Raw genomic sequence first — 15,578 nt, 5'->3', positions numbered from 1 at the left:
GAAACGATTGAAATATTTTCAAAAAAAATTATTTGGATAAAGATTTATTAATCTTATGTGAAAAAGACGTGTATCCTAATGATGCGTATTCAAGTCATACATTTCTCCTGTACGCGACTTTTGCAAAATCCAACATGTCATATCACACTTATGCACATTCAGGTGGTGTATTTTCCATTTGTGTGTTTTGCATGCACAATGAATGGCAGACTCGCACTATTTTTTGCACAAATCACTAATAAGGTAATGTATAACTTAAACATGCACTGTCAGAATATGTGAGATTGATAAATTATTTATTAAAAAATTAAACTAATAAATAGTTAGACAATTCGAATCAGATCGTTCAAAAATCCAAAAGATTAATGTATTGTATTGAGCATTGTGGTTCACACTTTCCCGATCCAAAATGAAAAACTCTAGCTTTTATGGATCAACCCAAAAAGTTCAAAGTATTGATATTAGAAGCATTCTTGGAAAACTTTAGCCTTTATTACAACAGAATCGAATTACGAAAGTAATGTATATATTAAAAAAAAAGTTACGGACAATATGAACCGGTGCTTACACTTTTGCTGTTCTTTTTACTATTTATGTTTTTCTTCTAATTTGCAACTTGTGAATTCAGAGGAGGAAACTAGGAGAGAAGAGACTTAGGTTCTATTTGAATATGACTTCTTCTTTTTTTTTGTCAAAAATTATTCTGAATATAAATTTTAAAAACTGATCTTGAGAGTAAAAATAAATAAATCTTGTTTGAATATAGTTAGATTTAAACTTATAAAGAAATAATAATTATTTACAAAAATGTCATTAACGAAGTTTCATAATTATAAGATTGCCACCGTAAAGTAAAGGTGACAATTCGAATCGACACAACTTGACACGAATTCAACACAGACATGACTTCAACATGAATTGTCACCGCTACCATAAAGTATTTTAAATTTTAAAAAGTTAAATTTATTTACAAAAGTGTCATTAATAAATTCTCATATTTATAAAGTTACCACCGCAAAAGAGAAAAAAAACCAAAAAAAATAAATTTTAAAAACGTCCCTAAGTTGTTATGTTTTTTAGTTTTTAAAACTAAAAAATTATTATTGTTTTGAGAGTCATTTATAAAAACATCCCTTTCCAAATAAGTTTTTTTTACTCTTTTATTTTAAAAATTCAAAAATTATTTTTGAGAATAAAAATCAAACGGGTCTTTATTCACGGACTGTCTAGAGAAGATGACATCATCTACCATAAACACCTTATTGATTAAAAATTGGATCAACAAAAAAAAAAAAAAAAAAAAACAAAGGAAAGATTCCACAAAGTATTTACAAAGCCCATGTGATTAGAATTGAATAAACAAACAATAAGCTAGATATAATTTATTAGTGTAGGATTCAATAAATCCAAGAGACCAAATTTTCTTTCCTGTCGCACGCATCACTATCAATACAGATCATCGTGCCTTAATGTTTCAGTATTACATTCATTGTGCATTTAAAGTGAAAAAGCCACAATTTTTTTTTTATTTCCTCAAGCTTAGATTATTTTTAGAAATAAAAATGGCCATTTTTTTTTAGAGGGATAATCAATGGCACATCTTATTGATTAAATGTGTATTTGGTCGAGCATATTAGAAGTGGGACTATGAAAATTTTGAAATAAAAATCACTGTACACTTACCTTTCCACCTTTTATTTATCCAACCAACCAAACAGCAAATTATAGCCAGAAATGGGAGCAATAATAGCCAGAAAAGTTTTAGCAGGCAATTTTTAGATTTTTTTTTTTTAAAAGAAACTTTACATTTTCTTTATGGGGTATGCTCTGTCACCTTGGTTTGTATATTGGGTCCATGAGTTCTTTCAAATCAACTAAGGTAACAATTCCATTGGAAATTTTCTGTGACTTCCATATACAAATTGATGTAATGAACTATAGTAACAAGTATACTATAGACAAATGACCCTTTTCTATGCCTCAGGAAATTGAAGTTACCTCCTTAAGCATATCATTCCTTCACGAGCTAGTGTTCCCTCAAGGTCTCCTATAATTCTAGCTGTCCTAACTTCTAGACCTCTTTGAACTTCCTGGAACAGATTTTTAATACTGTCAGCAAAGCGCTTCATGTCAATTCCAGCACTTTTCTCCATCTCTTCTGCCACTCCAACAAATCCAGAAACTATCTTGGATTGAATTTCAATCAATTTTTGTCCTGTTGCAACTATGTATCTCTGCAATTGAAATGTCTCTTCTAGGAAGTGCTCCAGTGTTGATGTTTTCTCCTTTGTTCTTGCAGCATTCATATCTCCACGATTTGCATAAAGGTCATTCTCTTGCTGTAATAATGTGCAAGAAATGTTTTGACTTATGCTCAAATTTGCAATGCGAAATGAAGTTATAATAGTTAAAACAACATTGCATCATTTTTCAATATCATAAATGGATATTATAAAGGAATTATAAATGGATTATAGTGTCAAAACTATATAGAATCTATGCTTACCATTCGTTTGCAAAGATCATCAGTCCTCTCTTGAAGGGATTGATATCTTCCAACTTGTTTATTCAACAAAGTAGTCAAGGACAGATAAGCCTTTATACCAACTTTGCTATCATCATTAATTTGTGTTTGTTCATCATTGGCTTGTCTTCCTGTCAACCTTTCAAGGAGAACAAGTTGCTGCTTCAGCCTCTTGATCTTGTAAGATACTCCAAGAGCATGCAGATCCATCTTCCATGGGAACTGTTTTGTCTTATTAAAATGCTGGCTGGTAGATGCTATTTTTTCAGCAGCATCAACTTCTACCTGATTTGGACTTTGATTTTGCATAGGAGTAGGACTATCCCCCCTACAAACACCCTTTTCTTCTTCAATCTCAATTTCTGGAGATTGAACAAGTAAATTAGCATTGTTAAACTGATCATGGGGCATGGACTGTACTTCTTTTTCACAATCTTCCTCAATCAAAGTTTCCATCATTTGTATCACTTTTTCACCTGGTTTTCTCTTGAGAACCTTGACTCTGGACCAGACAGCATCTTGGGCTAGTTCTGAAGATTGTGGAGGCAAATTTGAGTTATTTCTAAAGCAGTTTAATGGCCTCAATTTTGATGCAAATTGCTCTTTCAGTGAATTCAGTTCATCTTCTCTCTCCAAAAGTAAGGTCTCCAATTTCATCTTGTCATGTCTTAGCTGTGTCACATCCTTGACCAATCCCTCCACATGGGACTGCAGCTGTTTTGTTTCTAATTCTGTTCTCAACAACTGCCACCGAAATGCCTCTAAATTCTCATCTTTGAGTTGCATTTGTTCTGCAAAAGCATCTAGCTCCAAGTGATGCCTTTGTTCAATCAGTGTTGCATATCTTTCTGCCTCAGCTCGCATCCAATCTTCCAAACGCTTGGCATTAGCAGGAATAGCTAGAGATAAAAATAAGGGAAACAGTGAAGACAAAAAGATGCTCTAGCTATATAGCTTTGTAGACTAACAACAAATAAATTGAAATAGAAGTTTTGAAGAAATTAATCTTACATAAGTCTTCATTTCTTTGGGGCAAGTAGTGACCAGAAAAGGGTGAAAATTGGTCTGGTTCCTTTGCAATGTGTGATGAACCTGTTGAGCTATGTTGCATACCTCTAGCACCGGGGAAAACATCCATCCTTGAACTCAAGTTCACCAACATATTCTTTAGGGAATGTCTTTCATGTTTTCCTTCTGTAACTGCCCTCCACTTCTCTGTTTCTTGCTCGGCTTGTTTCCTCCTAGCCTTTGATAATTTAACCTCCTTTAACAACATTTTCTTTTCTGCAGTATCCATCTTAGATTTTCTCAACATTGCGGACAAAATTTTATCTTTCTGATCCAAATCCTTGTGAAATTTTCCAATCTCCATAGATAATTTCTGGGCCATCAAATCTGACTCCTTTTGTTTCTCCAAGACAGAACCAAGCTCTTGTTTTGTAGCTTCCACTTGCCTCAGTGCACGACCCAGTTCAGCCTCAAGCTGCCTTTGGTTTGACACCAACTCAATGAAAGCAGTTTTGTGCTTCCTGAGATCTGAAGAATGCTCTTGAGCTTCAATCCTAGCTGATTCTCTCAGTTCTTGTGCATCTTTTTCAGCCTTGGTTAGCTTTTCTTCAAGCTCCTTCTTCTTCTCCTCAATCTCCTTGTCCCTTGACTCAACCAAAACCTCCATTTCCTTCAATTTCTGATTCAGTTCAAAAATAGCAGTGTCCTTGTTTTTCTCAAAAACTCTCAACTCATTCAGTAGAGCCCCAATCTGCTGGCGAAGTTTCCTCCTTTCATTCAACCAACTTTGCTCCTGTGCAGCAAAGATGCCCACAACTTTCTCATTGGCTTTGGCATCCTCATGTCTCATCTTTTTCAGATTTTCAACTTCTCTCTCAGCATTTTTGAGCTTGCAGTCTCCCCCATTTGTCACTCCATTCTGAACCTTCCACACAATCAACCCCAAGAGCTGGGCACTTCCTTGAAGTATGGTATCACGAATTTCAGACCATCTTTTTTCAACCTCAACATGTGGTTTTTTGAGGACTTGGAGGGCAAAGAATGCACAAGAAACACCAAAATACATGGGAACCATGCTATGAGTATCAATCTTCTTGTCATACCCAATACTATCCAAAACAGAAATTTCCTTCTCACCCATTACTATGAGATTGATTTTCCTGGCCTCTGCAACTCAAAACCAAAAGTTAGAAAACAACCCCAATAAACTCCAAATCCCACATTACATAACAATTCAAATGATTCACACCAATGAGGGAGAGCACAGACCCACTTTTGGTAAAAATAGATCACAAATAATTCAATAATTGGGATCCAAAATATCCCAGTACAATTTTTATCAGTACAATAATTGAGAAACGGCAATACCCGGTGAAATTGATGGGTGCAATGTGTGAGTAAAGCAATAGTTCCCTAAAAGAGCATTCAAGAACTTACACTTTCCTTGCTGAAACTCACATCCAGGGGGAAAAAAGTGGTTCACAAAAAAAGTATTCCAAAAGGACAAGTTAAATCCATCAGTCACACCGAATAGCAAAGATCATGTAACTGATGTGAAAGGTATCTTCTATAAATGACCAGAGAATGCAGAAAAGAAGGGTGTTTGCACGTGTTAGACTGCACATTCTGTTGAAAAGGAGGGGTATACTCTTAGAAGTCTATAATAGTGAATAGAAAGAAAGCTATAGATCAATTTGCTCCCTGGTTTTCAGTGAAAGACTGGCCTATGAACCCCACATGCTCCTTCCTTTCTTTTCTTTTTTTAATTTTCATTTCTTCTATTCCTACCACCACCAACCCCCCCACTGATCACTCCTTTCTCTATGCCTCAGGTCTTAACTAACCATTTTAGCAAGCAAAAGCACTAGATTCCTGGATGCTTGTCACCATTACTTACAAGAGAGAGAAACTGAACAACAAAAAGAATAAATATCTTCAATCAATTTGGCTATAGAATATTGTATATAATTAGAGTTGCTTACCTGTATATTGATGACCAGAATCAACAAAGACATTATTTTTGTAATAAATTATAGCTGAAACTGAAATGTTAATAGTAATAATAATTAAAAAAAGAGAGACTTGTAAGAGCAGACTTCAAACAAAGAAAAATGTAAGTTATCATAGACAGTACATATTTGCAAGTGCATGAAAGCAGTTACATAAAGTGTATTTTTCTGTTTTTCTTTTATATAAGTGTATAAGTTGAGAATAAGTACTGGTTGCTTTGCAACATGGTTTACCCATTTTGACAAGTTGGTCCCTGTCATGATTGGCAGCATATAATATAAAAGAAGGTTTCCATTTATCATTTAACATAACACAACAAACTTTCCTACACACAACATTTGTTGGGGCCCACACTTTTTGAAAAAAAAAAGAAAAAGAAATAATTATGACACGCAAAACGAATCTCTATAACATTACACAATCACTTTTCTTACAACATAACTCTTATAAAACCTTATAACAAATCAATACAAACAGAAACAACCAAATTAATAACTTTTGTTGGACCACTTATCTTGGCCTTAAATTATACCTACGATTACCAGGGAGTTGTTTACATCCATATATAATAGACAAGAAAACCCAATATAAAAAATTCTAATATCTTGGGATACCTAACAATGCTACCATCTCAGCTCCTTGATAGTAGCACTAAGACAAAATATATCTTGCATTCAGTACAGATTTCTCAGTTTGCAAGCAATAAAGATATTTGGGTCATGATGGATCTCCATCCACTAAAGGTGTACTAGAGGGATATGCTTCTCTTTTAACTCGTTTCCTTTTGAGAGTTGAGATGCGTAAAAGCTGACTACTGTTAAAGGAAAGCTATACAACATTGAACTAAATTATGAGTGCCAGGGTTATATGACAGAAAAATATAAGATACTTTCAAGGAGTAGGCCTCTCTTTTAAGTCCCAATAAAGCCTACCCAAAGAGGGGGGGTTTCAAATTCTTCCACTAAGTTTATGTATTTTCATGGAAGGATGATATTTTTACTATCAAGTTTTAGAGGTAAAATATTTTTACTATCAAATGTTCTTACTATCAATTTAATATAACTATATACTACCGGTAGTATATCAAAAGCTATTTTTTTTCTCTCCAGAAACTTTTCAGAAATTATCTGCTGAAAAATGGGATCCAACAATTGAAAAGTGATAATAAATTAGTAATAGAAATATTTGATTTTAAGAATATCCTATCTCTATTTTTTATACAATACATTACAGTAAACTTTTCACTATTGAATTAATGTTAATTTTAAGCTTGAGTCATAACTTTTCCATCCTCAAAATTAATAATCAACTAATTGAGAATAACAGTTGAAATATTATTGATTATTATATTCAGTTAATCATTATTCAATAATTAATAAAAGAGTCAGCCTGACATAAATATCACAACAATGATACCATAACTTTTCTTTTATAGTTTTCATTCAACTCCACAACTTTACGGTTAATTGAAGGTTAGTTTAATGGTTTTGTATTAGACTTCTCTAAGCTGCCCCTTGCACAAGAGTTCATTGAACTTGCACAAACTTACTTACATGTGTTAAAAAATACCACATTTAAATATTTATTAGAAAAAAGAGTTGGTAAGAATCCATAATATTATGATAAAGAAATAAATTCAACTTCATAATTTAAGTTCTTAAGTGAAGGTGATTTTAATAATTTTATATTATACTTCTCTAACACTTTATCAAATCATATATAAAATTACAAGGTTTTATTAATCCCATATAATAGGAGAGAGCTCTCTCATGCTATAGAGACAATCATGTGTGGAACCCACTCACTTATAGAAGAAAAAAAAAGATAAAAAAAGTAACACGAAAATTGATGTATGTATAAGAGATAAAACACTCTCATACTGTACTAAGAAAAAAAAACACTCTCCTACAATATAAGAGTATATTTTTCTAAAATTATAAATAGTTTTGTCCATATTATTGTCCTGGCGATGACTCACCGGACCGTTTGCAGTTTGCACATTAAGATTTCGTAATTTACAAAATCGAAGATCTGTCATTGGAATGTGAACTCAGTAATGGTGGCTCCAAATTCAGATGACATTCTATGCAATCTCCGATAAACTATAGAAATGTTCTTCTTTTTTTTAATTTTTATAATTTGTTTTTCAAACATAAAAGGATAACGAGCTTGCTGTGAGGACCGGTGGATGTAGATATCTATCCACCGAATTGACTACGATAGTGTGATAACGAAGAGTGAGAATTTATTGATCTTAGACGAAGGAAGTCGTAGCCTATGTTCCTACCACGGATCTCGAATTTTCGTTGATGTTTACGTTGGGTCCATGCAAATTGATATATGATATTACAGATTGCATTGTTGCATCAGTGATTAGTGCGAGTGCAAATTATCTCTTAGTATGGCGATTGAAACTGACTTAATATATAAATGACTTTTTAACATATCAAACTCCCTTAGAGACAAAGAGTGTGTGTTAAAAAGTGTGTTTCACTCTTCTTCGTTCTCAATGGAAAAAAATGGTTAGGATTTTTAGTTTTACTATAGGTAGAACCAGTGGCGTACCCATATTATATTTAGGTAGGGCATGAATCCTAGCTATATTTCAACAAATTTTATTTATTATATATAATTATATAAGTAATTATAACAGTGATAACAGACAAAGATTTGGAGCTGTTTTGCGTATCTGACCAGATAATAGGTTGTTTTCTTCTTAATTTCTTCTTCTTCTTCTTTCATTTTTTTCCAATTAGAGTTTTCTTCTAACTTGTTTTTTCTTATTCGCACTCACCACCTGAAACCCAGCAGCCATTCTATGACAAGGAGTGATATTTCGTTCTTTTCTCAAGATTTTACGGATATATGTTCTTGGAATATGCATGGGTAATTATATTGTCCACTAGGAAAAAAATTGATTTACATTTTTGAACATTGTAAAATAGAAGTTTTTTGTTTTTGCTGACCATAATTGTGTATTGAATGTTTTTAACATAGTGAAATTCATGCCCCTTTTTCATTATTTACCACTTTTTTGTGTGTGGTTGTATTTATTGATTTTATTTCTTTTCAAAAATGGAGTGTTGTTTTACGTTTACCTTTTTTTTAAAAAAATATATTTATTTTAATGTAGAGCTACGGCTGCTATTGGTAATGGATTGAATTGTTTCTTGGTGTTATTCGTATTTGATTTCACAATAGGAATGAGAATTTTGGCGATTAATCAGTGAAAATTATTTAAGAGAAAAATCAATGAAGATATATGTATATATATTAAGTATGAAAATTTCTTATACATATTCATTAACAACTTCTTCTTCTTCTTTTTAAAATTTTTAAAATATCTAAACACTGATTAAATGATTTATGTGGATCCAATGTCATTTAAAAGATTTTAGACATTTGTCGCTGATTGTTCCATATTTCTTTTTAATTGTTAAGTTTGTTGTCCCTCTACGTTGATGTTCTTCATAGGTCACGACTAGGGGTACAAAAGGGTCAAGTTAGGCCAAGTTTTAGCTTTGATAACCTAAGCCTATGAAAATATTTAGAGCCTATGCTGACCTTTTAACTTATTGAAAGCTTGATTTATATGTCTGGACTGACGTATTATAAAAAATTAAAAACCTAATACAACTTGTAAGGCCTATCAAGTGGCAAACTAAAATTTATAAGTCCAAACCAAATTAAAATATATAAGATAAAAAAATTTATTCACGAAAATGAAATAAATTTTCATTAACATAACATGAAATAAATTTTCAGTTGCATCACATGAAATAATATTCATAAAGATCACATGAAATTTTCATATATGTATATATACATATAATTTGTACTTTCTATACTAATTTAATTTTATATTATATTTTAAATAAATATTTATTATTTATTAAAATAATATCAATACTTTTACTTTAAAAATTTCAAGTAAATTTTTTTCCTTTTTCCTAATAAATTTTTTTGTTGATAATTTGATATGTCAATTTTTTTAGCGCCAGCTAAAATTAAATCCTGATTTCGCTATTGGGTAAAAATCAAATTCAATTCCTATTACTGGCAACTTGTTTGGTCTTGAAACAAGTCAACATTCCTTTTTCCAAAATTTTATATTACTAAAAAAAGTAATTATACAAATAAATGAATGTAGGCAGGCAATTGCTTTCGAAAAGATAATACGTAAGATAACTGATAATTTCTCTTATGTTCTCTGTCACTTCAATCTTTTACATAAGATGCTTTCTCATTTCGAGTTTCGCATTTCACCTTTTTCTTTTTTTTCTTATAATTATAGAATTTATTTATTTTCTCTCTACAACATAAAATAACTATCTCATGTGAAAGAAGACTAATAAAAAAGACTAATAAAGCCAAAAAAAAATTTGATATACAATCTTAGGCACACCCTTGGCTCATAGACACGCATTTCTTATTCTGAAATGTAGACCGATAAATAACATTTCATAATTCAACGAACATATCTAAGCGATTTATCAAAGAAATTATTCCTTCAATGAATTGAGAATAAATTTGGAAGAAGGAATGATTCTAAAAAGGGAAACTTGAGGAACTAAATTGTTTTATCAAAATTTTACTTGAAAAACTTTTTCTTTTTTTTAAAAAAAAAGAAAGAAAGAAAGAAAAAAAACAATTATTTTCTCAAAATTAATCAAAACCGAACATGCATTTTAAGAAATTTTAGTAGAATGTAAAATTTAACCAGCAATTGAATAAGAAAAATAATCATGTTTTGTTAATATATTAAGGCGTCATTCTTTCAATGCATTCTCTCACCTCAGTGAAAAACTGGTTGAAAAGCTCTATAAACAAATTGCAAAACAAGCTACTTCTACAAAAATTTGTGGGAAAGAACATGAAAAACAGAAAATAATAGGACCCTAATTGCGCTCCAAGAATATAACATGTAACCAACTAGACACCCTGGCATACATATAATCTTTAACACAAACTACGAGCAAATGAACTCTATACTTTTTGAGATTTCGTTACAATCAGAGATTTATCCAAAGCCCACTATTCTGTAGCGAGGGAAGAATAGATGAGAGTCACTTACCCACAAGGAGTAAGTTTCTTATTTCCTGCACCCCGCGGATTATCATCCTTCCAGTCATCCAAAGCTCTTGCTTTGTCCTGTGCAGCATCATCATCTTCATCATCATCTTCTCCAGGCCTTGACACCCTATCCTTGTACCAAGATGAATTGGCTTCTTCCATGAGTCTGACATTTGTCTCTTGCCATTTATTCATTATTTCCATTTCTTTAACCCCAGCTTCCTCAATGCTCATGGTTGGCAACCTTCCACCCCAAAAAATGTAATCAGATTAACCAGGGTGTAAATAAAGTCCATCCTTAGCCTAAATTATGTCCCCGTAAGATTTGTCTATATGCAAAATTCTACCCAACCACTTCTCTCAGTCATAGGCAATAAATGGTGTCATGATGCTATTAATCCTCTATCATTCCTAGCAATAAAGCAAACTGCAAGGAAATAAAACTTCATTTCCTTTCAGGCATAGTCTGTTACTCTGTTTAATACATTTCTTATGTTTCCTTATTCCAAAGCCTTTGATTAGCTAGGCTATATGTGCATTTTATTCATAAAGAGGATAAATATGTACCTATGACCAGGTTGGAAGACCTGAGCTGCTATTCTTTCCCTCTCAGTTGTTAAGCCTCCATTCACAAGGCTGGCTGGTCCAAATATGAGTGGTTGGTGTTTGTGATCATGTGCCTGTGAAGCATTTGCTCTTCCTTCCAGAACGTCTTGAGCAAAAGTGGCACATGTTATAGGCTGTGACGGCTTGGTGTATTGTGCACGAACAGCAGCGTCACGATGCCAAGCCTCTGCTTTCTTGGCACGTTCGTCAAGAACATCCGTAGAGAACTCCTTATCCCCATCCTAAAACATGGCAAAATAACAAAGAAACAATAAACAAAACCAAATGTGAGCCAGCAAAAAAGTACAATTCCCCATTCCTCTTTAAAACAGAATATGTCTAATAGATTCAACTATATATGTTACAAAGCCTGAGATTCTACAATAAGGATACGAAACGTGCTATGATCTCACAACAAAATTAGTTATGTATTAATTTCTGCTACTTACTTTATAACAGCTTTTCAAGTTTAAACTTTTAGCTAAACAACATTCCATAAAGCAATAAAGATTTCCAGTGTAACAATATCAATATAAAATAGTGGCAACAGGCCCACAGCCAACAGCCAACAAGGTACAACTGTGCTTCGTGCAGCATCACACACCAAGCATTTTATTACCTTGGATTGTCTATCCTTTACAGCAGAAAGCATCTCTTCCTCTTTCTTTAACATTTCCAGCAGATCTAATGCCTAAACATGGCAAGATAAACATGAGTACAATGGAAATAAAAGTGTCAACAAGTAAAAAAGTTGCATAATTATGAACCAACCTTACAGATCGCCAAAGATATGGTAGTATTCCAAGCCTGAAAATAAAAAATAAAAAAATGAATGGTACAGTGACCAGATACAGGTCATACTTCACAGAAATCAGAATTTGCAGTCATTATATACAAATAAATCAATGCTTTTGGGCATTTGAAACAGGCAGAATCCATTTCATAAATCACAAACCAGTCAGGCAATATAGATGACCGGTATAGGTCTCAGAAACCAAATTTTAAGAGCTTAACCTATGTGTTAAATATCTCCAGTGAGTGCTAATTATCAAAGCTTAGAGCAGAAGTAAGCCGAACTTAAGCATATCTAATGTAAGGTAAAACAATCCGGCAAGAACAGATTTTCAGGGATACAGGCATACAGCATAAGCTCACAAAATAAAGCATGAGTAGCAGAAACAGAATATTAGCAGCATTGCACTAAAATCAATAGCAGATCAAGACACGAACCTCTCTTTCTTCTTCACCATCATCATCCAATACTTCTTCTTCTCCTGCCTCAACAGGGGTCGACAGGGCAGCTGCCTTGGTAGAACGCCCTCGCCGTTCCTTTCGCTCTTTTATTTCCAATAACTTTGATTCTGCAGCTTTCTGACGTTTAAATCTAGCAATCTGTACAACCGTATACAAATCAATCACTAAATCAATTGTGGGCATTTATCATGCTCTTCATTCAAATTTGCTTGTCTAATTTTCACTTCCAAAGGAATAAAGGGAAAAAGGGATTGAAAAAACACATTTATAGTGCCTGAATTCTATAGAAAAGCATGTCTTATAATAAAAATAAATAAATAAAATAAAATAATAGAAAAAATAATACCTTTCTTGCCCGCTGATCAGCAACAGATTTTGGTACCCCTTGCATATAAGATTCTAACTCCTCTTTCGGGACCAGCTCCATTGCCTCACAGAATGAGATAAATTCCTACAAAAAGGTTTTGTTTTAGTAAGCTTCAATCAAAGGGAATTAAAATGAGTATTACATAAATTTGATAAAAATTGTGCATATTATGTTGAATTGGCTGTTTTTGGAGAGAGAGAGAGAGGGGGGGGGGGGGGGGGGTCGTTATCAGCTCTCACCTTTAGTTTTTCTTGGGAAGCCTTTAGAATCGGTATCCTATCATCCTGTGCTATTTTCTCAGTCAACTCAGCAAGATAAAAGGGAACCTGCAGGAATTATCATGTGAAATTAATATAATAGTAAAAAGCTATCAATATTAATGTCTCAGTTATCTTCAAAAATCGGTACTTAAAAAGTTAAAACAGATGAATCAAATATTCCATAGATGGTGCATATGTCCAGCTTTAATCCTCATAATAGGTTCAAATAATCAGGTGGGAAAATGAATAATGATGATAGGAATTCTTTCTAAATACGAATTTCCCTAGCCAGTACTAATTGCTGCACATTCCTTTTAGTTGATACTTAGGGGGAACCAGCATAAACAACCATTCCCATGATGAAACTTATTCCATTAGAAAATCCACCACTAAATCTATCAAGTAACTGAATAGCGGCTGAACATGGCAAGTGAGTGCTTTTACTGACCAAAATATATCTAACCCCCAAAGGAAGCTCAAAAGAGAGCAAATCTATTCCATCAGGGATCTATCTTTCTAGTAGAATGCAATCCAAACCATTCAAACAAGAAATTTAAATAGAACTAAAACACAATTCTCAGTTTTCAATGCCGTATTACCTTCCTTTCTCAACCTTGAAATGAGTAAGTAGAGGCACAAGAAAAGTTAGTTTCAGTTAAAGGATTAAAAGAATCTTCTAATAGTAATTTTTAAAAGAATCTTCTAATAGTAATTTTCCTCCAGTTTGGATTTGTTGATAACAGATTTCCAGGATGACCCCGTTGTGTATGGAGTTGAGTGGAATGAAAAATAAACTACACATTGTTTGGATATTGAAGATCAATGGTTTGTAATGGAGTGGTTATAATTTATAAAATGTCAAGTAGTTATTACGCAGAAAGTAGGGGAAAGAAAAGGAAAAAAGCAAAAAAAAAGGGTAATTTACTATATCTTTTTATGAGAAATTCTTATATAATATACTCAATGACCCAGAGTTTACTACAGGGCATACAGTTAATCTAACTGCACAAATTAAATTTCTGTCTCACGTGTTATGTTTTGATGGATTGGTAAATTACTCTGAAAGTACATAAAAATTTCTCTAATTCTAGGGGTTTGAAAAACTGAATCCAAATGCGTAGGAGGGATTTGGGCACCTCCCACAACTCCATTCTATCAGCAAAAATACTCCCAAACAGATGTCTCTATCACTCAAAAGTAAGAACAAATCCACTAGACCCTACTCAACTCTTCCAAACACAGCCTAAGTTCGTCATACATAACACTATTCATTTGCCTTCAATATATAAAACACTCATGTTAAAACCTAAAACCCAAAACATCTAAACTAAAACAGGATGAAGATATATCAAATACGAATAGTAAACCAGGAAAGCAAGCATAAATCAATAAAAAAACCAAGTTCAGTAAAATAATAATAATAATAATAATAGCAAAGAACAACAACGTTTCCAAGAGAATGATAAAGTTTTTGAGAAGAATGAAGAACAAGTACCAGAATATACTTAAGATTGTTGGTGCTGATATCCTCTTTGGTCTCATTGGCAGAGAACAAACCCAGCTTGTTAACCATGTCCTCGCACTTCTGCAGAGTCTCGCATCCCTTCTTCAAAAGCTCCTGAAAAAATCACACCCACCCAAAACCATGTCCAATCAAAAAAAAAATAAAAAAATCCAGAAACAAAAAAACAAGAGAAGGGAATATTTAACAAAGGCGAAGCGGTACCTGGCCAGCCCCGGATTCCGTCGCCGTTGCGTGGATCTTCCGAGCTTGTTCAAACAGCGCCGGCAACGGCAAGTCCTCAATTTTGCACTCGCCCATCGCTGAAATCAGAAGAAGGAAGGTGTTTTTTATTTTTATAATTTTGGGTTTAAAATCAAAACTTTTGGAGGTGTTTGGTGGTGCAAATCTGAAGCACCCAGTTTGTTGAAAAATATAAAAAGGGAATTTAAGGAAGGAAAGTATCGAGAGAGATCGAGAACGGTTGACGATGCAGAAAGAGAAACGATGAAGAGGAGCGTTATGTGCTGAGTGTGGAAGGGTGCACGGTGTATACATGCGCCCTTCACTGTTACTTCAAAAAAAAAAAATAATCCACTCTTTACATATAATAAAAAATTAAGTACAATGTTATACTTACTTTTATTATTATTAAATTTTAATCCTTTATTTCTATTAATTTAGTAATTATAATTTATTCTGTTATATTTATTAATTAATTAATAATTTTTAATAAATTATAACTATTAAATTGATAGAAATTAATGATTAAAATTTAATTAAAAAAAAACGTATAACCTCTCTAAAAAACAATGCTATATTCTTTCCCCTTATTAGCTATAATTTTAGTGGATAAAATAGTAAATGGATTTACTTTATCAAAATAACCATGATTATCGTTGCTTAAGATTACAAAGGCTAATATTTATTGCATCCCTTTTCATAATTATATTATGGATAACAGGAGAAACTAAT

General features: G+C 32.8%; 2 protein-coding genes across 2 annotated transcripts; both read right to left on the bottom strand.

Annotated features, from left to right (window-relative positions):
• Nucleotides 1–1,908: 1,908 nt before the first annotated feature.
• LOC133294358 (uncharacterized) lies at nt 1,909–5,349 on the bottom strand. Its single transcript, XM_061493011.1, has 3 exons — nt 3,536–5,349; nt 2,507–3,423; nt 1,909–2,339 (listed from the first exon to the last, which is right to left on the bottom strand). The coding sequence occupies exons 1-3, from the start codon at nt 4,671–4,673 to the stop codon at nt 1,995–1,997; spliced, it is 2,400 nt and encodes a 799-aa protein (XP_061348995.1). The 5' UTR covers nt 4,674–5,349; the 3' UTR covers nt 1,909–1,994.
• A 4,975-nt stretch (nt 5,350–10,324) lies between these two features.
• On the bottom strand, nt 10,325–15,122 carry LOC133294303 (PP2A regulatory subunit TAP46). Its single transcript, XM_061492962.1, has 9 exons — nt 14,829–15,122; nt 14,598–14,720; nt 13,082–13,168; nt 12,822–12,926; nt 12,452–12,613; nt 11,993–12,028; nt 11,841–11,912; nt 11,183–11,463; nt 10,325–10,859 (listed from the first exon to the last, which is right to left on the bottom strand). Exons 1-9 carry the CDS (start codon nt 14,922–14,924, stop codon nt 10,613–10,615), a joined length of 1,209 nt encoding a protein of 402 aa, XP_061348946.1. The 5' UTR covers nt 14,925–15,122; the 3' UTR covers nt 10,325–10,612.
• Nucleotides 15,123–15,578: the final 456 nt, after the last annotated feature.

The sequence above is a fragment of the Gastrolobium bilobum genome, unplaced genomic scaffold (genome assembly GCF_033153095.1).
Source record: "Gastrolobium bilobum isolate Gb01-03AN ecotype WA unplaced genomic scaffold, APGP_CSIRO_Gbil_v1 utg5573, whole genome shotgun sequence".
In the NCBI taxonomy this organism is placed as follows: Eukaryota; Viridiplantae; Streptophyta; class Magnoliopsida; order Fabales; family Fabaceae; genus Gastrolobium; species Gastrolobium bilobum.
This window is presented reverse-complemented; position numbering and strand designations above follow the sequence as displayed.